The 25,084-nt window shown below is 34.8% G+C and overlaps 4 protein-coding genes across 5 annotated transcripts; 1 reads left to right on the top strand and 3 right to left on the bottom strand.

Annotated features, from left to right (window-relative positions):
• Positions 1-5,584: 5,584 nt before the first annotated feature.
• On the bottom strand, positions 5,585-6,531 carry LOC102628783 (cysteine-rich repeat secretory protein 38-like). Its single transcript, XM_006468164.2, has one exon. The coding sequence runs from the start codon at positions 6,492-6,494 to the stop codon at positions 5,739-5,741; it is 756 nt and encodes a 251-aa protein (XP_006468227.2). The 5' UTR covers positions 6,495-6,531; the 3' UTR covers positions 5,585-5,738.
• A 2,809-nt stretch (positions 6,532-9,340) lies between these two features.
• Positions 9,341-10,660, bottom strand: LOC102622014 (cysteine-rich repeat secretory protein 38-like). The gene is made up of 2 exons (XM_006467897.4): positions 9,740-10,660; positions 9,341-9,596 (listed from the first exon to the last, which is right to left on the bottom strand). The coding sequence occupies exons 1-2, from the start codon at positions 10,614-10,616 to the stop codon at positions 9,523-9,525; spliced, it is 951 nt and encodes a 316-aa protein (XP_006467960.2). The 5' UTR covers positions 10,617-10,660; the 3' UTR covers positions 9,341-9,522.
• A 6,448-nt stretch (positions 10,661-17,108) lies between these two features.
• On the top strand, positions 17,109-20,262 carry LOC102622319 (cysteine-rich receptor-like protein kinase 44). Its single transcript, XM_006467898.4, has 7 exons — positions 17,109-18,121; positions 18,218-18,355; positions 18,527-18,645; positions 18,745-18,955; positions 19,273-19,510; positions 19,596-19,746; positions 19,834-20,262. The coding sequence occupies exons 1-7, from the start codon at positions 17,323-17,325 to the stop codon at positions 20,158-20,160; spliced, it is 1,983 nt and encodes a 660-aa protein (XP_006467961.2). The 5' UTR covers positions 17,109-17,322; the 3' UTR covers positions 20,161-20,262.
• An 887-nt stretch (positions 20,263-21,149) lies between these two features.
• On the bottom strand, positions 21,150-24,850 carry LOC127900229 (cysteine-rich receptor-like protein kinase 10). Of its 2 annotated transcripts, none has more exons than XM_052434655.1 (7): positions 23,864-24,850; positions 23,225-23,387; positions 23,002-23,123; positions 22,698-22,908; positions 22,286-22,523; positions 22,001-22,151; positions 21,150-21,871 (listed from the first exon to the last, which is right to left on the bottom strand). In XM_052434655.1, the coding sequence occupies exons 1-7, from the start codon at positions 24,656-24,658 to the stop codon at positions 21,536-21,538; spliced, it is 2,016 nt and encodes a 671-aa protein (XP_052290615.1). In that variant the 5' UTR covers positions 24,659-24,850; the 3' UTR covers positions 21,150-21,535. The 2 variants fall into 2 exon arrangements, with proteins under 2 accessions (XP_052290615.1, XP_052290614.1); XM_052434654.1 differs by having other exon boundaries at positions 23,225-23,362; positions 23,827-24,849.
• Between the last annotated feature and the right edge of the window lie 234 nt (positions 24,851-25,084).

The following is a 25,084-nucleotide window of genomic DNA, read 5'->3' as shown; positions in this document are numbered from 1 at the left end:
AAATTACCCCACTAAATGGAAAACTTCGACACTCCAAGAAATGCCCAAATATATCCTTTTTGAACATAGTCAACTGCCGCTTTGTTAATTTTTCCTCGATGGCTTTTACGACCGAAGATAACATACACATGCTCGAAATTCGACCAGGAAAGTGATCAGCATAACAAAAATACATCTTGCCTACGTCAATATCCGGTGATTCTGATTTCGCCATGTATCTGTAATATTAAATTTTTAGATTACATTTACAGAAATAAAATTGACTCGTTAAAAAAAAAAATCTAATTTTTGGTGCGACAGGCGCGCGCCCTTCGCACCAGATTTGGTGCGACAGCGTGCCGCGTATGGGCGTGCGCTGCTGCCCAGCGATGGGCGCGCGCGGCCCCCTCCCTCCCCACCCCCAAAATTAAGCGCAATCACTCCAAAATCGAAAACAATACACCCAAACACCACCAACCACCACAAACATCATCACCACCACTATTTTTCTCAAGCTATAACTATTATTATTCTAAAATCTCATTTTAAATTAATGAAAATAAGAAAAATGACTAACCTAGGTTTTGTTGAAGGTTGTAGTTCGTAGATCGGATGCCGGTGAGAGATGAAGCCGCCGCCGATGAGGGTTGATGTCGCCGCCGATGATGGGAGTTGGATCGGTTTGGGAGAGATGAGTGAAAGGGAGTGTTGGGGGAGAGATGAGGGAGGGGTATTTTGGTCTCAGATATTGTTTTATGGCTAATGTTGATAGAAATATTTTTGAGGGGTTAAGATGAAAAAAAACAAATTTTTTTTAGTTATTACTGTAAATTTCCCTCTGGGTTTAGAGCTACGTATGAACAGGAGGAAAAAAATCATGCGCTTGGCTTGTGAATGTGAATTGATGATTGATCACATAGCATAGGGCAGCGGGCGATGGCGATGGAAATCGGGGTAGGGGCTAAAAACCGCCCCAGAGTGGGTCCCACTTATGCACGTGGGTAGTAAATGATGAAGCTGCAGTTTGACCAATACGGCAGGGCTGAGTCTCCCACTCGCCATGACTTTTCACCATCCGATTGGTTACACTTACATCACATAAAAGATTAGGTCTTTCTTCGCCGGTACTTTTTGCTTACAAAATTACCCGCCTGTGACGCTAACGCTATAGCCTACCGGAAATCAAGCTTTTTTTCTTTTGGCTTTTTGCTTTCGCTATAGATTTGAAGGCTACGACTGCCATGCACCAGTTCCATTGACAGACCGCGTGGAACTAAATATATGGAAAAAATAATAACCACAGGATTTAAAGTATTGCACAATCAACGGTTGATGTTGATTGAGGGAACCACTAGGACGTGGTAGCCGAGTTGATGTTGTTGTGATAATGGGAGAACTAGGACGTGGCGGCCCAGTAAATGCATCTGTGATGTTTATGTGAAATCGGAAAAAAAATATGAAATGAAGTGAATTCAAAAAAAAGAAAAAAGAAAAAAAGGCAATCCCTGCTCTTGTGATGGCCCATGCAAAAATTAAAAAAACAAAAATCTTAACAAGAATATGCATGCCATTGATTGACACTGAATTTTTGTAAATAATATTTTACAGGGTGGTGATATTTTCACTACAGAAATTCTGTAAATCTATTTCAATTTTAAAAATTAAGTATAGGGTGGTGATATTTTCACCATAGAAGTTATGTAAATCCAACTCACTTATAAAAATTAAGTATAAAAGATCCACATTATTTTTAAAAATTTTAAATAAAGAAAAATTCTAAAGAATTAATCATTTAAATCTATCTTAATATTTTTTTGAGATTTTAATTTATTTTTTTATTATATTTGACTATTAACATTGCTTTATTCTAAATTTAAATTGATTATTTTACCCTTAAAGGGTAAACACACCAAAAATTTACTTTAACATTCTTTTTGTTCTATACAAAATTCATTATTTCCAAATGGTCAATTCTACTTTATTAGTATGATTATTAACCTTTAATTAAACTAAGATAATGTCTTTATGAGCAATACTCATGTAAATTATTAGATTATTAAATTTATGTTATATACATGTAAAATATTAAAAATCATTATACTTCAATTGAAAAGTTAGAATATATGTCACAAAATTAAGTACTCCTTATTAAATCTAACAAACTTTAGATTTCAACTCATTATTTAAGATAAAACTGCGGCACGAGCTTTACGGCCAAGCAAGGGAAATTCGGAGTTATTAATGCTTTTTTATCCATATATGTATAAACTAAAAAAAACAACTTCAAGCGTTTAAGGAGATTGTCTTTGGTGCTGGCCGGCTAGCTATTGTAAGGTTATCCGTAGAAACGACCAGTCTCGTACCTAAAATTGCAACTAGGTGCAACAAATCTTCCTAAAATTGCAACTAGGTGCAACAAATCTTCCTCCTTGTTTTCCAGTACAACATTTTGGAAGCAATGCTATGGAGTTGTTTAGGCACGTAATGCAACCCTGCTTAGACAAGTCAGGACTACACTGCACAAGTGCGTATATATTTGGAGAGTTTCGCATGGTAAATCCTGTTGCATACTTAAGACGAGAGCTGCCAGAAGCAGCTTTAAATATCAGTGTATTCAACAATGATCTTACTGCTCGAGTAAAGGCTCCTGGATTCGGTACTTTTTTTCAAGTTATACATCCAGAACCAAGGCCCGAATTCCATGTTTCCAAAGAAGTAGCGATTAGAGGACCTTAACATACAATTATCATACCATATGACAGCCTCCTTCTGGTTGGGACAACGTTTTTGGAGCACAAAAGTAGACCTATAGATGCACTGACGGCAAGAGGCCACATTAACATCTCCTCTGCAAAGTGCTATTGCATTCACTTGATCTTGCTTAGCTCCGTAAGAGTCTTTGTAAAAGCCATAGTTGATCCTGGTGTGGGACGTGATGGTGGACAGTACGCGCTTCAGGTTTGCTTAGTAGATACTATTTCTGGGTAAGGTGCCCTTGCGCCCGCGCCCTACACAAACAGAGTCCAATGGCTGCTGCTGCTGCTGGGCAACTTTAATGAAACACAGGAAGACGAAAAGCAGCAGTTTTAAATTTGATATCGAACAAGCCATTCTCGTTCTTGATGTCGGAGGAGAGAATGTTGGTTTTTTGAGAAAGAACGGATTGATCGCCCGCCTGTCCATATAAATACACATCACTGCAGACTCCGTTTTTCCAGTATACCACGTCAAACCGAGTCTCTCCAGGTCAACCACATGTGTTGACTGTTTTAATATGGAATATGAGATAGTTTTACAAATTTCCTTACATTTTTTAAAAGTATCACTTGAGTCCTGAGCAAGCATTTTTAACAAATTAAACATTAATGTCCTTGATATTTGTCAAAGTGGTAGGAAACTCGTGAACAATAGAATATTTATAAATATAACTAACGACGAAAAGTTAATAAGATATTAACATTTAGTGAGTCTAAATGGACACAAGAAACTAATTTTTGAGATTTATATCTTATTCTGCCGATTCGTGACACACATCAGGGACATTAATAAAATTGTTAATTGTCTCACGGAACCAATTAGAGTATTCCATTGAAGACTCTTATGTTAAATTTTAAGTTTATTCAAGTAGATAATCACTGTGGTGTGACAATATCCTCGTGGACGAATGACGTCCCTAATAATGAAAGAATTGAAGATTCATCCACTAATGGGTTCGGGTGCGATCAGTGAGAATGTTTGCTTTTTTTATTTTCACTAATAGTAAGGTCCCGTTTGGGATTGCTTTTGGGAGGGTTAAAAGTGATTTTAAAAATCTAAAAGTTAATTTTGGTGTTTGGTAAAAAAAAATCAAAATCACTTTTGCCAGAATCAGCTCCTCATACAGCTAATTTTGAAAAGCAGGGAATGAGTAACTTTTAGATTCTGATTTTGAGAATCAATTTTATCATTTAATATAATTCCATAAATATTCTTACAATTATTACTTAAACCCGAAATTATCCTTATTTAAATTGGAAACAAAATCAATATTTTAATAATTTTTTATTGTAATTAACGCACACCTTTCGTTTACCATATTTCTTCATATTTTGTGTTCTATCAAAACTTCTGTAGTGCAACAAAGCAAGATCCAGTACATGTTCCATCACCATATTCAATAACAGTAAGTGATTCATCACCCTTTTCATGCATATTCAATGTAATTTTTATTATAATATTTGTTGTTTGTCTTATTTGGGTTTGTTTATATATAAACAATTCTATGCCTATGTAATTTTTATTATAATATTCATTGTTTTTCTTATATGAATTTTTTATTATAAACAATTCTATGGCTATGCAATTATTATTATTATAATATTTGTTATTTGTCATTTATTTTTTAGTCATTTATTTTTTTACAGCAGTTTAACAATAAGATTTACCAAACACCCATAACTGCTTTCAAAATTCACAGTACTTTTGAAAATAAAATTTACCAAACACTTAATTGATTCTCTTCACAGCTGATTATTTCTACAGCACAGCTAACAGTAATTATTTTAAAAGCTGCAGCATTACCAAACTGGCCCTAAAAGAAATATGATTGTGAAGAAGCAATAGCGTTATAAAGAATCAAAGAGAAATAAAAGGAAAATTATCTAGTTCTTTGAACCAGCCTCTCTTTGTATTTTCATGGTATCAATAACAAATTACATTGAACCATGCATTTTTTTATAACAGAAACAAAGTGCATATATTAGAGGATCAAAATATCTTCTTGTGCAACAGACTAAAATCACGTGGTTTTTTGTTTCATATATTAGATGATCAAAATATCTTTTTATACAATAGACTAAAATTAACGTGTTTTTTAATCATGACATTCACATTAATAATCACGAAATTTTCTAACTATTGCTGGTGAACCACAATTATTAAAGACGTTGAAAGTGACAAGTTTCTTTGATTCATTCCACCAATGGAAATTAAAGAGATTATTAAAGTAATGGAGATGGTGAAATGCACCGAGTTGTGGATAAATAGATATACATTAGTCTCCCCAAAATAAAAGTAATTCATCCCACAAATAGAATGTCGCAAAAACATAATGCTTGGAGTTAGCTTTCTTCCACCAACGCCAAAGATCACGCGCATTATTCGTTAATGCCTTTCCATAGCAATTCTCACTTCAGCTATTGAAAATTTTTTAGAATACATTAGAAGTACCATGTCAGTTATACAATAAGTAAATGATGTTATGATATGTGTAAATTTATTTTAAAAAACCATCATGCAAGTGATTGTTATATTAAATTCAACCACACATATCATGCATGCATCAATTGGTTGTAATACATCAAAGATATTTTAGAATTTCTTCAGATATTGATCTCCACAAAATTATTAAACAACCACTTAGTAGTGCTTACAAAAAGATTGGATAAAACCTTTATTGCTTCCATCACATCATTACGTTATATATATAGTAGTTTTCCAATCAAGGTAACTGAATATGTTTCTTTATTTAGAGATCGCTAACTTTCCCCTCAATATTTTTGTTCTACCACATATATATCTTCTATCTCTATAGTTTTCATAATATCCCGTTACCCCTCCTCTAACGCCAAAATTACAGAGTTAGTTTTTCTGAAAAACCATTGACGTGTGGGTAACTGAATGTCACAAAAGCTATAGAAGAGTAAGTGCTAAAAGATCGAACAATAATGGGGAAAGGTACTTATATTCTCCCTTTTAATTAGAAGTGTAAATTTAATATTCTAACATGTGACAGTAAGGTCATAGAAACGACCTATCTCGTACCTAAAATTACAACTGGGGGCGATAACTCTACCTCCTTGTCTTCCATCACAACATTTAGGAAGCAATGCGGTGGCATTACTTAAGCAGTCAATGCATTGCTGCTTCTCCAAATCAGGGGTACACTGCACAAGTGCATATATTGTAAGAGAATTTGTGGTTGTAGCATTTCCTGTTGCAAACTTACGACAATTATCACCAGAGGCCGCTTTATTTTTAAGAATATTCAACAAGGTCGCTACATCTCTGTTGAAAGTAGTCGCATCCGACACATTATGCAAGTTATATATCCAGAACCAAGGCCCGAACTCCATGTTGCCAAAGAAGTATCGGTTCGAGTACCTTAACATACAATAATCGTACCAGATAACAGCCTCTTTCTGGTTGGGACAATGTTTCCGGAGCTCCACAGCAGAAGTTTTAATGCAACTACGGCAACTGTTGGGATTAACATCTCCTCTGCAAAGTGCCATTGCATTAACTTGATCGTTGTTTCCGCCGTAGGAGGCAGTGTAGAACCCATAGTTGATTTTAGTGTTAGAAGAGATGGTGGAGAGTACGCGATCGAGGTTTGCCTTGTATTTACTCTTTTTGGCAAAGTTGCCCATTTCACTTAAACAAAGTTCATCCAGAGGCGTATCTTGCTGGGCAATAGTATGAGCAACCAGTTGTAAGACAATGGAACACAAGAATAATGGCAGTCTTGAAGAAGCCATTGTCTTTGAAAGCTAAAAAAATGGAGAATGAGTTGGATTGAATATCTTTTTGTTTTGTGGGAACTAATGGAGTGATTGCTTGTCCATATATATACATATTACTTACTCGTTATGCCGGTGATTATCTTGTCGGTAGGTGTCAACTATTTGACACTTCGATTTTAATGTTATGTCTCTTGTTGAACAACTTGCGTTACAGATGCAGTAAATTTAATAAGCTGCCGCGGCCATTTTGAAGTTTGAACCCAACCACCGAAATATTTAAAACTTTTTAAAGCACACAAGTTGTGGAAGTTAGTGGAGAATGCCAATGCGATGTGGCAGAGCAAGCAAATTAAACAGGGAACTAGCCTAGTTTGTTGTATAGTGGAAGCCATTAAAATAAAAATTGATTGTGTTTTTGTAAATGTGATTTTAAATTAAAATATTTATTCATCATTGATTACTTCTCTTACTGGTGCATATTCATCATTGATTACTTCTGTTTCTGGCGCCCCTACGGACAAAGGGATGATCATGCGTGCTGGCATAGATGCATATATTTATGTTTATATTTTGTCTTCTTCTTTGTTTTCAACTGGTTTTGGGGTAGAAAAAGCTAAAATCTATCTTAAACAATGAATTTATATTCTTGGGGGAGATGGGGTACCTCACTGATTTATTGTGTGTTGGGCGGTGTATCTGAGATTCGTGGGAGGTGAAAAGGGGAGAGAGAGTGGTAACAATGGTGGAAGGTCAGAAACAAGAGAGGTGTCCTTCAAAATGAGCTTCACGCCAGCAAAACAGTGAAATAGAGGTTAGAGGTGAAGCCGGGGTACCCCGGCGTTCACACTCCGACGCTCAAGTTAGCAAACTCAAGCTTTTATGGCAAAGAGAGCTAGCTAGCCCTCTGTAAATTAGGGTTTAAGGTTGAAGAAAACCTCTTTTTTTTTGGAGTGTGAGTGTTTTTGGGCGAATGAGAGCATGATGGAGGATGAAACCTAGGCGCCTTTATATATGGAGTACCTCAGCTGCCACGTGGCGTATCCTTTTTTGCTAACGTTCTTTTACCTCTTTATGATTTTTTTGGGCCATTATCTGCATGTTCGCGGCGTATCTCATCTTTTGGAAACGTGGCACGCGCTGGAGAGTGGTCCAGGGTACCTCTGCAGTAGCTGTCGGGTAGGCGGCTGGGGACCACCACTTTTGGCAGAGGTAGCAGGCGGCTGTCCCTCCTTTTAGCACGTCGCTTTTGATTCCTAATTCTGAAAAAATCAAATAATATCTTTTAGGAGGCGGAGACGTTTCTCATGGCGGGTATTTTCAGTGGATTCTCTTACATCCGCTTTGCCGGGTACCTCGAGTTACGTGGGGTACCCCCTATTACGCGGGATACCCCTATTTATATGGGGTACCTCTATTCGTATGGGGTACCTCATATTATATGGGGTACCTCTATTTGTGTGGGATACCTCTAATTGTGCAGGGTACCTCTATTTATACGGGGTACCTCAAGTCATGCCGGGCACCTCGGATTGTGCAGGGTACCTCCGATTGTGCTGAAATCATTCCATTGGTTGACACGTGGCGCTCTATTGCCTTTCCTATTTTTCCCTCAAATATTCTTTATTGCTTTTTAATTTGATTATTATTATGAAACCACATACTTGTTGAAATCACCGAAATCTAAGTATAAGAGATTGAAAGTCAAATTTTCTCTAGAAGCCTAAGTACAGTAGATACTGCTTAAATTAATATCTGATAATAACTTGATTAAATAATATTTTTTGTCAACCCGACTTAGGACCAATGTGATGAATTAATAATTTAATAAATTTATAAAATTAATTTTTTTAAAAAATATTTTTATGTATGACCCAATTATTACATAAATTAATAATAAACTAGTTTAAAACTAAATACATATGATATATTTATAATTTTCTTTGTTGTATTGGGATAACGCTCTACACAATTTATCGATCATTGTTGCTTTCTTTATACCTTTCATATAAGAAGTTATTGTTGTATTCTATATGTTATGTTAAGAGAAGTAAGAGAGAGATCGACTAAATATATTGCCTGCAAAGTTCCTATTTGATGAGTTACAATGTAATCATGATCCAACAAATGATTATTAAATGACTGATTCACTCAATCAAAATCATATCAAAATCGTATTAGACACCTTGATAAAATCACTACATTATTTAATTGTACTATCTCTATACTTCATTAAAAGTTTTATTATGAAAGTGATATTATCTTTAAAAAATAATAATTTACTAAATTATCAACAAATTAATAATTATTAATCTATCAATATATTAATATTTTCTAAATTAATAAATTTCTTAATTCTCATGGTTCAAAAACTATTAATTTTTATCGAAGTTCTACCGTGGTTTCTAAGGTTAATATCAGTATTCATTACTTAGTGGTATTGGTCAAACAATTGCCATTACAATACACGAAACGTCGAAACCAGTCAACTGAGAAATCAAGGCCATTTCGAACCGTTGACCACCATGCCTAAGAAAGGTCTTCTGGCGAATACCGATATCTATGTATGTAGTGCAATTTTTTTAGAAACGAGAGGTTAAAATTGGAGCTTAATCGTTTGGTCAATTATTACATAGGAATATTAAATGAGGATTTCCTTCCGTAGACTGAGTCAGTCAAACCCTTTTTCACCAAACTCACTCACAAAAATTCAACAACTTTGAAGCTATGATTTCTTAAATGTTAAATTAAATATGTTGAATAGACTTTCACTCATGTTCAGATTACCACCAGCTATATGCTCTGTGCTCATGAAAAGATGAATTGCTTCTGCAACGACTGTAAAGAAATTTGAGCCCAGTCAATTGAATATAAAATTTTGCGTCAATAGTTTCGATTTCTTTTTATTCTTATTTCTAGAGGAGCAGTTGATCTCCATTGCAATAAAACAGAGTACAAGCTTTTTTGAATAACATGAAATTATAAAAACGATATTCCTTATTTTTCCCCTTTGGCTTCGGATCACTTAGAACTACGCAGATACAGATTACAAGTATTGCCAAAATAATAAGGGTACTAAAACGAGGACAAAAGTTGCAGATGTCGAAGGACTCGCCTTTCCTGCAAAGACCAAGAATAAAATTTTATTAAAATGAAAAAAAATTACGGAATTTTTATATACATCTACAAATCTCACCTCAGCATGACAAAAAAATTGAAAAAAAAAAATGGTCATGTGGTTTGAGCGCGCAAGTGCATGGTACCTTTCTGAGTTGCGGAATTTGTAGATTTGTCTTGTGATGCTGGCGGCTGATCAGCCGTCGGTGTCGGTGTCGGTGGGGGTGGTAATGATGCTGGGGATGGAGATGGAGATGTCGTCGGGGCATCAGCTGTGACGTCATAGAAACGATCAATCTCGTAACGAAAATTACAACTGGGTGCGATAACTCTCCCTCCTAGTCTTCCATCACAACACTTGGGAAGCAATTCGGTGGCATTATTTAGGCAATCAATGCATTGCTGCTCAGACAAATCAGGGGTACACTGCACAAGTGCATATATGGTTTGAGAGCCTGCACCTGCAGACGTATTGGCATTTCCTGTTGCAAATTTATCACCAGGGGCTGCTTTAATTTTCAGGCTATCCAACAAGCTTTTTACAGCCTGATTGAAGGTACTTGCATCCGATGCGTTTTTCAAGTTATACATCGAGAACCGGGGCCCGAATTCCATGTTGCCAAAGAAAAAGCGGTTTGAGTACCTTAACATACAATTATCGTACCATATGATAGCCTCTTTCTGGTTAGGACAACGCGTTGGGAGCGCAAGAGTAGCAGTAGCGATGCAACTGCGGCAACTGTCTGGCTTAACATCTCCTCTGCAGAGTCCCATTGCATTAACTTTATCGAGATTTTGGCCGTAGGAGATATTGAAAAAGCCAGTGTCGATTTTAGTGTTAGAGGTGAGGGATGAGAGTAGGTGATTGAGATTTGCTTGGTAGGTACTATTTACGGTGAAGTTACCCTGGTTGCTTGAACACACGCTGTACAGTAACGTATCCTGGACTTGGGCAATAGTGAGAGCAACAAGTTGTAAGAGAATATTGGTGCAAAACGAGAGTAACAAGCTTGAAGAAGTCATTGCTAATTCGCTTTAGTCTCTGTTCCGTGTTTGGGTCTTTAAAATACAAAATTTGCTGGAGTCAAATCATGATACGTTAGTCTTGTGAGAATAAATTCTACAATACATTTGAAAATATCATGTCAATTACGTAATAAATAAATAATATTATGATATATAAAAATATACGTGTATTTATCTTAAAATTTATTATATAAAAAATGGTTGTATTAAATTTAGTTATATGTATTACACATACGTATTAATGCAAGAGATCATGGAGTGGGTCCCTGCAACTTAGTAATTGGTATATGAGTTTTCCACCGATCATGATGCTTGCTGCTTTGTCCTTTGGTCTTTAATAAAAATTAAAAAAAAAAAGAAAAAACTTTTCTGGTTTGAGGGGGCTGCAACCTTAGATTTAACGTAAAGTCTGCAGCAGTAGATCTCATTAGGACCCATTTTATAACTGTGTGAGAGAGCGTACCCTACGTTAAACGATAAGGTGGGCAGACCTCTCATTGGAAATGATGATCCGCTAGTCTTGTCAGAAGTGGGTCACTGCAACTTGTAGTTGGTTCCAATATATATTTATATATATTTTTCCAATCTTGACGTTTGGTCACCGTTTTCCGTTGACTCCTATTAATGTAAAAATATATACCGTTGACTCCTGTATTGAATATATAATAAACACAAGTAGATTTGAGATAACATGAATCCATACAACAAATTAATAATTCATTCATCAATATATTCGGGTTGAAAACTAACAAATAAGTGGAAAATATTTTAACACAAAATCCACATATCATATTTTCATTAGATGATTTTATTATCTTGTATATATACTTTGGATTTAAGAAAAATAACCATATTATTTACTCTAAAGAGCATCACGAAAAAACTTTTTAAATAGAGTACTGATATAGTCATAAATTATTATACAAATTTATTTTGTACAAACTGATATGGTATGATAAAATTGATAAAATTAAATATTTTTTTACCCACATGATTTATTTTTATTGTTTTATATTTTCATTCAACCAATAAATTAGTGTCACGTCAGTTTATACAAGAGTTTGTTGATGTATCATCACTCTTTCAAATAATATTATTGAAGAGAGAAGAGCATTGTCTCATTTAAATAACCTTTATTTAAAAAGTCTTTTGCAGTCTTCATTTAATATTATATTTTTTTTATCTTCTTATTCTTGAAGAAAGATAAAGTGTTATAATTGCTATTATTTTGGTAGAGAATTTTTTTTAATAAATATAATATAAACTTATTTTTATTTCAATAATCTTTTAAGAGATGATTTATTTTTTCACTCTTTTGTTTGCCACATAAGTAAGTAAATAAATATTTAAAAAATTAAATAAATAGACTCTTTTGGTGCTGCTCTAAACTTTTTAAAATACGTCTAAACACGACACTACTTTTATAAGTTATTATAATGTTAACTTTATTAATTATTTTACTATTTCATCCTTTGTTTTCATGTTTGGAAACATAGATAAACTAAAATAACTTTTAGTAAACGGAATTATTATTAAAAGTGTAAAATAAAAAAAAGTGAAATTAAAATCTGTAACAAATAAATATTAGTAAAAAATACAAAAACAATCATTTTCAAATTTCTCATCTCATCCATCTCATGGTAAACAATACAAGAACAATCATCCTCAACTTATTTTATCTAACAAGAAAATAATCAAATTCATCTCACAAATAATGTACTAAACAAATTCAAATTACCAGATATTTAAAGTAGATATCCATGAAATTGTATTACTACTCACCTAGACCTTTGGCTTCAAAATTAACTCATTTTTCAAGGCAAAATGCAAGACTAAATTAAGGCAATTTAAAAAAAAAATGTATATAACTTTAAAATAAATTTATTAAAATAAACATGAATATATATAAAACATCTCTTAATCTCTCATCTATCAACACTTTACTTAGCTATAACTCTTATTTTCTCACAAAGAATTATAATTTTTTCATTTATTTTTCATAATAATAAACGTGAATATTTATGGGAAATTTTCATTTGCAAGAGTAGAAGTAACGAAGAAGGAAATCATTATTATTATTATTATTATTTTAAGGTTAATTTTACCTTGAAGTCTTGACGTAGAATAGCATGGATTGGTGTAAGAGTTTCATTTAGTGGCTCCAGAAAGGATGAGAAAGCGATGGGTGCCAAAAGTCCAAGAGATAAAAATAGCGCGTGTTACGGTGTTGGTGTCTTTCCACATAAGGAACTGTTAAGCCCTCAGATAATGGAAGACCCGTACCTAACCAAACAGTAGAATTTGGTCAATTTGGAGGCCTCTGCTCTTACGCTCGGTCGTCTATCTTTCTCTCTCTATATTTATTTTTAAACTAATCAGAAAATGGGAAATTTAAATGAAGAAGGATTTTTTTATTAAGTTTTGCTAAGGTTGCTTTAGCATCAATTTAATATTAATATTTTTATCCTTATAAAATGCCAAATTTCCAAAATAGTATTACTTTTAACTTCAAATTTTTTTTTTATAAGAAATTTCTTTGTTTTTAAATTATGTATAAAAACTACTTTATTAGCACAATCCTCTCTGAATCAAAAACGCATATTAAAAGTGCTTGTACTCACTAGATCCATATTCAACTTCGCTTCAAGAATCTTTTGCATTCAGCCAAGTAATATTAAATTACTAGTGTTGTAAACTAAGAGTTGCGGATGAAAGTGATACTCGGACTGGGATGTGGGTATTGCTTAGGAGCTGGGAATTTTAGTTTCATGTCGATGGCAACTTTAATGAACACAAACGGACGACACTGAAACTGAGAAATCCTAAGATGTAGGTCAACTTTAATGAACCCAAAAGTCTGGGTCCGTGGCCTGGCCCGAATTTCTGGTATGTTTTAACTTAAGAATGTCAAGTGCTTGGGTTACTCGAGTAGTAAAAAAATAATTTTATTTGATTGGTTATTACTTTTCAAGAAGTTGAAAAGAATTTGTTTGTGCCTATGAAATAATTGCAATAAGTTAGAAAAAATATTGAACTACGTACTGACGAATTTATAATAATTAAGTTTAGAATTCAATACAGCAAATTGCAGTTTAATTATTACATCACCCAAGTATTTATGCCACTACAATATATTGAGCTTCCTCGTTGTCGCTATGGATTTTCGAAATTTTCAAGCTCAAATGAGAAGTTTGAGCAATTGACAAATTTCAACAAACGCAGCTGCTAAAGAAAATGAGCATGGAGATGAATTTGTTTTATTCGTGAAATTGTTATTTGAAAACTGAAACAAGCAACAGAAAGTGACAGATGGGGGTTTGGTCAAAAGTGATTTGGGGGGGGGGGGGGGGGGGGGGGTTGGTTTATATGTTGAAATTGATTAGGTTTTAATAGAAGTAACATGATACTTTAAATTATTTGACGGTGTATTTTTAGAAAAGAAGTTTTAAGAGATTAATGGACGAGTGCCAATAACTTCGCTCTAAAATTAAGTCATACGTCTGGTTTTAAATATCAACCTTCAACAAAAAATATTTAAAATAGCAAAAGTTGGAATTTCTTGATTTGAAACCGAACAGTATCATGGTTTTGATCCGATTAGAAAACGTCAAATTAAACCATATCTCAGTTTATCTTGATCCATGCCGTGGGTCATTTCGAAGCTATCTCCAAAATTCAACAATCCAAGCCCATCTCCAGAAATCATCATTTTAAAAAAAAATCAATAGAATAACCCAATGAAATTAAGATTAGAATTTTTGAACATTTTTACAATTTTGTTGGGATACCACACAACGACTGACCTTCCACCCTCACTCTCACACACTAGCCAATTTGGCGCGATGGAAAAGAAAAGTTGGCAAGGCTTCAAGAGTCGTTGTGGATTGGCCGACAGCTCGTATGCACCTTGCGCAAGTAGACGCGGCATGCGTGGATAACTCGCATCAACAATCAATCAATTTATTTTTGGGAAAATATCCACCGTCCACCTATTTTTTTCGACTTTATTAAAAATACACAATTCTTCTTTTTTTTGTCTGAAATCCACCTAAAATTACGTTTCGTTTCACTTCTCCACTTCCGTCTGTAGCTCGTTACGAAAACTAACGGAAATTCAGTAAAATGACTATTTTGCCTCTAGTACAAAAATTACAATGTTATCCTAAAAAAAGCAAACAAGCATAAGAAATATTAAAAAAAAATTAACCCAATATCCTCATCACTGAAAGCCATCACCATCTTCCACAATCTCAGGCACACACACAGTCACAGAGAGATGAAGTTGTCTCTGAAGCTCCCAGATGATTCCCAAAACACCCAAAACCCACCAATCCTAAAGGTCAAAATACCCATCACCATTTTCAATCAACCTTTCATTTGTTCTCTCACCACCGCCGGCAGTCAACACCTTTCCTTTTCTCTTGGCACCAACTTTCCATCAGGCCCTTCCTTCAAACTCAACCATACACCTCTCTCTACAACGTGCACAAGCACAACCCCTTTCTCTTTCTCTTTGAAATCAGGCCTTGGTTTGTTTGGTTCACCCCTCTTATCTTCTCTGCCCACTTCTCTCTTTCTTACAGAAACCCAACCAATTTCACTCCTACGTTTTTACTCCATTTCAAGCCTCAATTTGGCAACTTTTCTCTTCACAAAACTACGTCGTCTTCAAACCCTAGTCCTGCAAATTATGGGCCCCATTTGCAATCTGGGTCGCCTTCCAATATTAAGTTTGCAAATAGGTCGATTTCGGATGAATCGTTCGGGTGGCAAGATTTGAAATTGGAGCCGCGTAGTGGCAATGGGAATGGTAGTTTCTTTAATGTGGTTGTATCAATTCGTAGTGATGGAATTGGGTTTGTTAGAGATAGAACGTCATTGTTGAAAGATGATGATAAAAAAAGGTGGGATTGCTGTAAAAGCAAGAACATTGTTGTCGGTGACTAAAAAGGTAATGATGAATTTGAGGTGGGGAGTGAATTTGCTTGCGGATTCTGAGGTTAAAATGCCATGTTTGACCGTGAACAAGATTGGGATTGAGAGGGTTGAGAAAGTGGAGGAAGTGAAAAGGGAGAAGAATTTCGAGAGTGACGTGGGTGATTTAGAGTTGTTGACAGGAATGCTCTGCTGAAATGACCGATTTACCCCTACGACATTAGTAATGTTATAACGGACTGCAAACAGAAGTGGAGAAGTGAAACGAAACGTAATTTTAGGTGGATTTCAGGCAAAAAAAAAAAAAAATTGTGTATTTTTGATAAAGTCGGAAAAAACGGGTGGACGGTGGATATTTTCCCTTTATTTTTCCGTAAGCTTATATAGTGTTTATTTTTTAAAGTGGGAGTGAGGAGTGTGAATTCCCCACACTCCGGTGTTTACTTACAAATTTTAAGAGGAGAGTGGAAATCTCACTCATGGATCCCACCTAATTTTGGAGTGAAGGATTCCCACTTCTATGGGGGGAAGTGAGAGTGGAAATATATTCCTCCTCTTCTCTTTTTATCCTTATATTTAATAAAATAAAATAAATAATATTTAAAAAAATATTATATTTAAAAAAATAAAATAAATAATATCATATTTATTTAAATGATATTATTATATTATTTTATAAATTATATTTATTAAAAATAATAATATTAAACATAGTTATTTTATTAAATTTAATAAAATAAAATAAATAACATCATATTTATTTAAATATTATTATTATATTATTTTATAAATTTCATTTATTAAAAATAATAATATTAAACATATTTAAATATAATATTATTATATTTATTTAAAAATAATAGTATTATATTTATTTAATATTATTAATTAATAATGATAAATATTTTATTCTATGAAAATATTAATTTTGTACTATATTATCAATAATAATGTTTCATTTGTGTTGCTCTTATTAATAATTTTTTATTTACATAATTTAAATTTAAATTAATAAAAAATTGTGATTTACATCATTAAGAATGTTAATAATTATTATTAATTTACAAATATAATAAAGTGAATATTTTATATTTCAAATATATTTTATATTAATTTTGTAATTAAAAACTATAATTCTTTAAATAAGAGTAAAACTGTAATTTAAAATCATTTACTCTCAATTCAAGACAATGTAAACACATAAATTAGATTTTAGTTTTAATTTCATACTTTCATTTCAGTGTAAGTAAATAACATACTCTCATTCCCACTCCACACTTTTAATTTCATGATTCTCACTTCTCAAAATTCCCAATTCAATCCAAAATGTAAGCGCTCTCTTAACTGAGAAGACTAGTCCACACATATAGTGAAGCCGCCAGCCGTCTCTTTGGAACCAACTCTCAAAGACTCTTACGTGGAAATGAAGTCAACCTCTCGATTGTAAGAGAAAATCTTACGTGGAAATGAAGGCAGACACGAGGGGACTGCCTTTTGGAATCGTGATTGGATACATTAAAAAGTTATTGCCCCGCAAAAGGGATATGTCCTGCTCAATTAGATGTTAATATGGCTAATGTATTGGTGGAAGCAATAAAAGCCCTTCCGGCAAAGCAACTGCACTAGCTCTACATTAATATGGCTAATGTATTTGTGGAAGCAATAAAAGCCCTTCCGGCAAAGCAACTGCACTAGCTCTATTTGCTCTAAACCGTATATTGGTCGCTGATCTCTCATTGCTCTTCAACTAGTTTACTTTAGATATATAATGGGTTTTAAAATTTTGCTTGGTTTCGTTTCTTACATGCTTCTGAGTATCATTCGTCTTACCTCCGGCCAGACATGTTACGACACAGGAAACTTCACCACTAATAGTACCTACGGTAAGAATCGGGACCTGTTTCTCTCATCTCTTGCTTCTAACGTAACCGCGAACAAGGGTTTCTACACTTCCACCATTGGCCAAATTCCCGACGCAGTTTATGGTCTTGCACTCTGCAGAGGAGATTCTACTCCAGAATCATGTGCCAGCTGCCTTAATTTCACAGTTCGTGATATGATGAAGAACTGTCCGAACCAAAAAGAAGCAATTTCATGGGGAGGAATGGATTTTCCATGCGTTGTACGCTATTCAAACCGCTCGTTCTTTGGAAAACTAGAGCTGAAACCTACAGAAGTCAACCATAATATAAATAACATCACTTCAAGTTTGACACAGTTTGATCGGATCTGGAGGAGTTTAATGGATCGCGTACTGGCAAAAGCTTCTTCGGGAAATTCGAAGCTCAAATTTGCAACTGAAGAGGCAAATTTGACAAGCTCTGAAACGATTTATGCACTAATGCAGTGCACTCCAGATATATCCCAGAGTGACTGTGAATTTTGTCTACGTCAAAGTATGGCTGATTTGCAGAGTTGCTGTTATGGGAAAAAAGGAAGTTATGTTTTGGGACCCAGCTGTATATTTCGCTGGGAAATGTATCCATTCTATGGAGCTACTGCCGATTCTTTATCGCCATCTCCTCTGAGTCCACCCAGTACTACTACTGATACGACAACCACCAAAGGTATTTTCACGCCCACCGCCACTGTTAGTATTTCACTAATATCCAATCTCAACACGAGTTAACATTCGCGCATATCTCTATGATTTATTTTTGCAGACAAAGGAGGCAATAGCATTTCATCTGGAACTGTCATAATCATTGTTGTTTCTACGAGTATTTTCATCATTGCACTTGTTGCTTTGGTCACTTGTGTCTTTCTACGAAGGAGGAAGCAGAAGCAGGATCTCACAAAAGGTAAAATTTTACATGTGCTACAACCAATAAAACGACTTCCGCCGAAACAAAGAAACCAATATGCTGTCATTAGAAGTTGCCCGTTGCGTTCTTCTTTAATAAAGATTTTTTTTTTTTAAATTGTTATTGATTTTATACAAATCTATATGCTAACTTATCGCTATTTTGAAGCTGATGAAATCAATACTGTGGAATCCTTGCAATTTGACTTCAGCACCATCAGAGATGCAACAAATAACTTCTCCACAGATAATAAGCTTGGACAAGGTGGATTTGGTGCTGTTTACAAGGTACTTGAACCATTACATGAACGTCGAAAATAATACTGATCGTTAGTGCAAATCATTTGGCACTTACCCTGTTTTGTTTTGTTGGTAAAATGATTTCAGGGAAGGCTTTCACACGGACAGGAAATAGCAGTAAAGAGGCTGTCTAAAAATTCGGTTCAAGGAGAACTAGAATTTAAAAACGAGGTCCTATTGGTGGCCAGGCTTCAACATAGAAATTTGGTTAGGCTTCTAGGTTTCTCCTTTGAAGGAACCGAAAGGCTTCTCATCTATGAGTTTGTGCCTAATTCAAGCGTAGATAAATTTATATTTGGTAATGGTTGCACGTTTCCTTTTAAGCTTTTAAAGATATTATTCCAGTTATCCTAATTCACTCATATTGCACTTTGTGGTTTAGATGCTTGTCTAAATAATTAAAATGATCTCGTTAAGGCAGATGTCATGAAGGACTCTATTAATCTACACTGAACTTGATAGCATCTATACATAATAAAGTTCTCTTGACATCGATGCAAATTTTCAATGCATCAAATGTTGCTATTCTTGTTTGTGTAATATCTCCTGTAGCTTGTTGTTTATTACCTTTTTGCGACCAAAATTATAAGTTTTGTGGCCTTTGTAAATTGGTAGATGCAATCAAGCGCGTGCAACTAGATTGGGAAACTCGATACAAAATCATTGGGGGCATAGCTCGAGGAATTCTTTACCTTCACGAAGATTCAAGGTTACGGATCATTCATCGTGACCTCAAAGCAAGCAATATTCTTTTAGATGCAGACATGATTCCAAAAATTTCAGACTTTGGAATGGCAAGGTTGTTTGAAATGGATCAAAGTCAAGGCGATACAAGTAGAATTGTCGGGACATTGTAAGTATACGGAGATGAACTTCAGATTGTTCATTTTATGTTTGAAGTCTAAAATTATATTGACAACTTTTTTTTTTTTTTTCAGTGGCTACATGGCTCCAGAATATGTAACGCGAGGGCACTTCTCCATTAAATCTGATGTTTTTAGCTTTGGTGTGTTAGTCTTGGAAATCATCAGTGGTCAAAAGAATAATAGTTTCCGTATTGGAGAGGAGGCTGAGGACTTACTGACCTACGTAAGTAATAATCTTCATATACTATACTAAAGTCTGAAATGTTTAGAGATCAAACAAAACATTTAACGCCATTGTATTTTTTTGTAGGCATGGAAAAATTGGAACGAAGGAACAGCTTTAAATCTGATAGATCCCACACTGAGGAATGGTTCCAGTAGTGAAATAATGAGATGTATCCACATCGGATTGCTATGTGTTCAAGAAAATGTTGCAAATAGACCAACCATGGCTTCGGTTGTTGTCATGCTTAATAGCAGCTCTCTCTCCCTGCCACTACCTTCGCAGCCTGCATTTTTTATGCACACTACAATGGAGCAGGATAATTTGGAATTCACCGCATCTGATCAATCTAAAAGCGGTTCCATCCATTTTACCGTCAATGAAGTTACAGTTAGTGAGCTAGACCCTCGCTAACTTTCAGGGACAGAGGCTCTATCTTTAAACAAGTTTGTTCTATGATATTTATTGTATGAGATGAATTTGGATCGATGCTAATCTTTTAAAGATTTTGTCTCATTGCGTATTGTTAATTACTTATAGAAGATAATTAAGAATTAATTACATATATATTCTTATCAAATTAACATAACATCACAACTTTGTATATAACAAGAGTAGTTTAAAGATTATATCATCAAATCAATGTAAATCTTGTCCCATACGTTATTTTAGGTAATTGAAGCTAAGTGCCAAAATAATTTTCATGATTTTGACCCCATGTTACACTCCTTTATGTTGTTACACTCCTTTATGTTGATTGTGATTAAGTCTTGTCAGTATAATTGTAATTGATCCCAAAAGTTGCAAAGCATGATCAGAGACCACCGGATACCGAAGGGTTCATGACTACCATGCCATTAATCAAACAATGACTTTGATTTTAAATTTACGTGTGAATGTATTTTAAAATGAGTTAATGACAGAAGTAAAAACGACAGGCAAATTACCGTTTGCAGGAAAATGGGTCAACAAAGTGGGACTCAATATCAACACTCGAGGAAAAACGACATTAAATAGATTGAGGCAGAAAATAGGTTAAACAACAGTACATGCGTGGGAGTCAGGCTAATTCGATGGCTATTTGGAATTTTCTAAATTTTGAAGATATTTTCCAGAGTATTTTGTCCTTTAATTATTGTGTAATATTATTAATAGATTAAAATAGGTTGGGTATAACAACTTTCGTCAATCTTATTTGTTATTTTGCAACCACTGGAATGATAAGTGTTGTTTCGGCTTTTATTTCACTGAATGCACATAGAAAGAACGAACTCACAAACTAATGAAGAAAAATATGGCATGGAATACCTGCTGATGCAACTCTTAAAATAATGTTTCAGATCGAATGCCCAGCAAAGCTAATCTTGATATCCCCACATGTTAAAGTGTAAAAACATAGCACAAGACCCAAAGAAAAATTTAAATTAAAACCATGAAGATGTTATATCAATACTGGCCAAGCCATTTTATCACTTTGAATAACTTCACTGAACTTTGGGCTCCCTACCCAGCAGACACTAACGAGACGACATAGAACAAAAACTACATGGTAATGGAAAATTTGATATCCCAACGTTGTATCATTACTCACACATACAATATTCATATACTTCAACGAATAAAAACTTTGGATAAAGCAACGCGGCATAATTCAATTCGAAGGGCACCTCCTCTTTTTCATTATTGCTTGTCGTAAACCATGCCATTCTCCCCCATACCGTACCAGCCCTGCCCCTCGGTAGATCATATACTAACATAAAGAAGAAGCATCATTAACAGTTCTTACAAGTTAACGGGGGTATACTTCAGTAATTGACGCTTCATCAACAGACCATGGAATCGACTTGCTTGTAGATTTATCAGAGCACTCAAATTCTTTTGTGGGCAAGTCCCTCTCAGTTCGACTGCCTATGAAAAATGCAGGATGTTGAGGCGACGGAAGTGTGACAGAGTAACTATTGAGCATGAGAACTATTGTTGCCATTGATGGCCTCTCAGCTGGATCTTCCTGGACGCATAATAAGCCCAATTGGATGCATCTAATCACTTCATTTCTTGAGTAAGAATCTGTCAGATTTGAATCCAGCAACTGCAAAGGTGTTCCATCCCTCCAATGTTTCCAAGCCTGAAAAGTGAAGTGTAATGAAACAGGGTTGCAATTTCTACCTCCCTTTTAGTGCTTTTATTTGTAAGTGATGATGTATACACTAACAAAGTGGAAAATTTAAAGATTTATAACTCTATTTATGCTTACATAGCTCAAAAGATCTGCAGCACCATCTGTTTGATAAAAGCTGCTGTTCTTCTTGCCAGTTATAATCTCCAGGACGAGGACACCAAAACTATATACATCTGATTTGACAGAGAATTGTCCATGCATAGCATATTCTGGGGCCATGTAACCACTGTAAACCAGCAACCAAGTCAGTCTAAAGACAATATTTCGAAACTATTCAACAACTCTATCCAATTAATTTATCATCCAGGCTAAATGGTTCTACTAAGGGATGCAAAGTATGAAATAGTAGTCAATACTTACTATGTACCAACAATTCTGTTTGTATTTCCTTGAGTTTGATCAACTCCGAATATCTTTGCCATGCCAAAATCAGAAATTTTTGGGTTCATCTCTGCATCTAACAGTATATTACTAGCTTTTAGATCACGATGTATAATTCTGAGCCGAGAATCTTCGTGAAGATAAAGAATCCCTCGAGCAATCCCTCCAATTATCTTGTAGCGTCTTGACCAATCCAATTGTTGTTGTTTTTCGGGCTCTGTGCTTACATCAAAATAAAAATTTCAAATTGAAATTAGGAAATTGAATTCAAATGCTAACTAAAGTAATTATGTCACTCTTGAGAAGACTAATGAAAATATTTGAATAATCAATACTAATCTTGGATGTTCAACTCTTTTTAAGTCTTTACAGTTTAAGGAAATGATCTAACCATATAGAAAGTAGTCAAGGCTTTTGTTGGGTACGAATTCGTAGACAAGTATCTTTTCTTCGCCCTCCAAGCAAAATCCCAGTAGCCTAACCAGATTTCTATGTTGAAGCTTGGCGACCAACACGACCTCATTCTTAAATTCTTGTCCACCTTGTCCGGAGCTTCTCGATAGCCTCTTTACAGCTATTTCTTGTCCACTAGGAAGTACACCCTGCAAATGTACATTAATCAATCATTAGAAAATCTATACTGTGTAACCTTTTGCAACTACCAGAAACTTTCAGAAGTGTTAATGATGGTATACCTTGTAAACTTCACCAAATCCACCTTCACCCAACTTGTTATCAGTTGAGAAATTGTTTGTGGCAACCTCAATTGTCTCGAAATCAAATTGCAAGGATTCTAGAGTTGTGATATCATTATCCGCTGCAAAAAAGAAAAAAAAAAGGAATTTGCAACAGTTGTATGCGTACGTACTCTTGTCAAAAGATTGTTTGATTTAGTAATAAAGTAGCTCTCGTGTTTACCATTCACTTCCGGTACAGCATTATACTTATTTTTTGCTTTCCTTATAAAGTAGCATAAGCCCACAATAAAAAGCACTGCAGTGACAGCAATTGGAGCAACAATGGCTATAATTGTTGATGATGAGATTCCGCTTTTCCCTGCAGGAAACAACAATATGTTTCTCTAGGCATACTAGAAATTCATGAGTGTAAATATAGGAATCGAATTGAATAATTAAACATTAAAAAAAAAAAACATTATCTTTAATGGTTAAAATCATCAATTACGTCCATTTATGAAATCAATGTAAATCCGACTTTTTATTAGTGTTGAGTTAGATAGAGTAGAGAATGAAGGCTATTTTTTCTGTCTTGAGTTTACTCCTTAGCCAAACTTTCAATAGAATAAACAGAACAGAGGAGCAAATAAATTAAAAAAAAAAATCCCAGTTTGTTTCCCTTAGAATTATATTTAAATTACAGAATATCATACACCCTGACCGTACCCTCTCCCGTCAAAAGAAAAAGATAAATAAAGCATTAAGAAGGATAAAGCATTAACTTAAATAATTTAAAAAAATAAAAAAGGGCCATATAAACTGGGGGTTCAACTTCAATTTTACCTCGAGCGGAACCAGGGGGTGGAGGAGGAAGAAGAACCGGAGCAGGTGGCGGTGGCGATGTGGCTGATAAATTGTAAAACGGGTAAAATTCATACCGGACAATACAACTCGGAATCAAGACTTGTGCTCCTGTTTTTCCGCTACAGCAATTCGGCAACTCTGCAATAGCTGCTTGAAGACATACGTTACAGTCAGAACTTGACAGGTCAGGGGTACACTGTGCGAGACTGTAAAGTGTTTGTAAGGCTGTGAAATTTGCCGTTCGTGTCGCGAACTTTCTGGAATTATTCACAGCCTGATTTACAACTTGGCTCATCAAAGACGCCAAAATCTGGTTAAATCTGCCTCGGTCCGTAACATTTTGTGTATTCAACAAAGAGACATAGGGCACTGTGTCCATGGTTGAAAAGATAGACCGATTTGAATAACGCAAAAGGCACTGATCGTACCATATTATGGTTTGTTTGCCATCTGGGCAACGCTGAACTAAATCTCTGGTGGCAAAAGTGACACAGTCTTGGCAGCTGCTGGCAGTTTGATCCCCGCGGCAGAGAAAGAGGCCATAGACCTTGTTAGGGTCTTGACCGGTGGTTTCGTTGTAGAAACCGCTGGAGTATCCATTGCCTCGGCTGGCGTTTGTGGGAAGCGAAGATAGCAGAAGATTGCGGTTAGTTTGATAGGTGCTGTTTCCGGTGAAATTTGCTGAGCATACATGATAAGCGTATGTTGGGTCAGCTGCAGCTGTAAAACTGGATTGGAAGCTTATTGAAAGATAGATCACAAACAGAAACAGCATGAAGAATTTCGAGGGAGGCATTTGAATTCCCAGCATTTTGTTGCGTACTTAACTACGGAGTATAATCTCTTCTTCTGCTTTTTTAATTTTATTGTTTTTAGTTTTGTACTTTTTTTTTTTTTTTTTATGTCAGTGGTGAGATTTTATGTAAAAAACTTTTCAATGATCCGGATAAGGGAGCTGCTACCTTACATTACATGTAAGGTAGCAAAATCCTCCGGATAAAAGCTTTCCTTGACTTTTGATGTCTTGTAAAAGAGACTCGTTCTTGTGAGTTCGTGTTTAGTCACTTTTTAATGAATTTTCATAAATTATTTTGATTTTCTCTTAATTTGGCGAGAACATGACTGAAATTCGGACTTGGCGAGAGATTTTGGTTGCTTGATTTAAATCTTCAAATTTTGTAATTCATTTTTCTACCGTTAAATTTGTATCAATTTTTTTTTTTTGTTTTATTTGGCT

The sequence above is a fragment of the Citrus sinensis genome, chromosome 2 (genome assembly GCF_022201045.2).
Source record: "Citrus sinensis cultivar Valencia sweet orange chromosome 2, DVS_A1.0, whole genome shotgun sequence".
NCBI lineage: Eukaryota > Viridiplantae > Streptophyta > Magnoliopsida > Sapindales > Rutaceae > Citrus > Citrus sinensis.
The sequence above is the reverse complement of the archived record's forward strand: the minus strand, read 5'-3'. Positions and strand labels throughout refer to the sequence as shown.

Bases quoted from the DNA above. Each gene is read 5' to 3' on its own strand.
- LOC102622319 (XM_006467898.4), top strand. From the start codon at position 17,323: ATGGGTTTTAAAATTTTGCTTGGTTTCGTTTCTTACATGCTTCTGAGT. The intron at 19,511-19,595 runs GTAAGTATACGG...TTTTTTTTTCAG, and splicing joins AGTAGAATTGTCGGGACATT to TGGCTACATGGCTCCAGAAT. The intron at 19,747-19,833 runs GTAAGTAATAAT...ATTTTTTTGTAG, and splicing joins CTGAGGACTTACTGACCTAC to GCATGGAAAAATTGGAACGA.
- LOC102622014 (XM_006467897.4), bottom strand. From the start codon at position 10,616: ATGACTTCTTCAAGCTTGTTACTCTCGTTTTGCACCAATATTCTCTTA. The intron at 9,597-9,739 runs GTACCATGCACT...TGGTCTTTGCAG, and splicing joins AAATTCCGCAACTCAGAAAG to GAAAGGCGAGTCCTTCGACA.
- LOC127900229 (XM_052434654.1), bottom strand. From the start codon at position 24,658: ATGCTGGGAATTCAAATGCCTCCCTCGAAATTCTTCATGCTGTTTCTG. The intron at 23,363-23,826 runs GTAAAATTGAAG...TGTTTCCTGCAG, and splicing joins ACCCCCTGGTTCCGCTCGAG to GGAAAAGCGGAATCTCATCA. The intron at 22,909-23,001 runs GTATACCATCAT...GTACATTTGCAG, and splicing joins GATTTGGTGAAGTTTACAAG to GGTGTACTTCCTAGTGGACA.
- LOC102628783 (XM_006468164.2), bottom strand. From the start codon at position 6,494: ATGGCTTCTTCAAGACTGCCATTATTCTTGTGTTCCATTGTCTTACAA.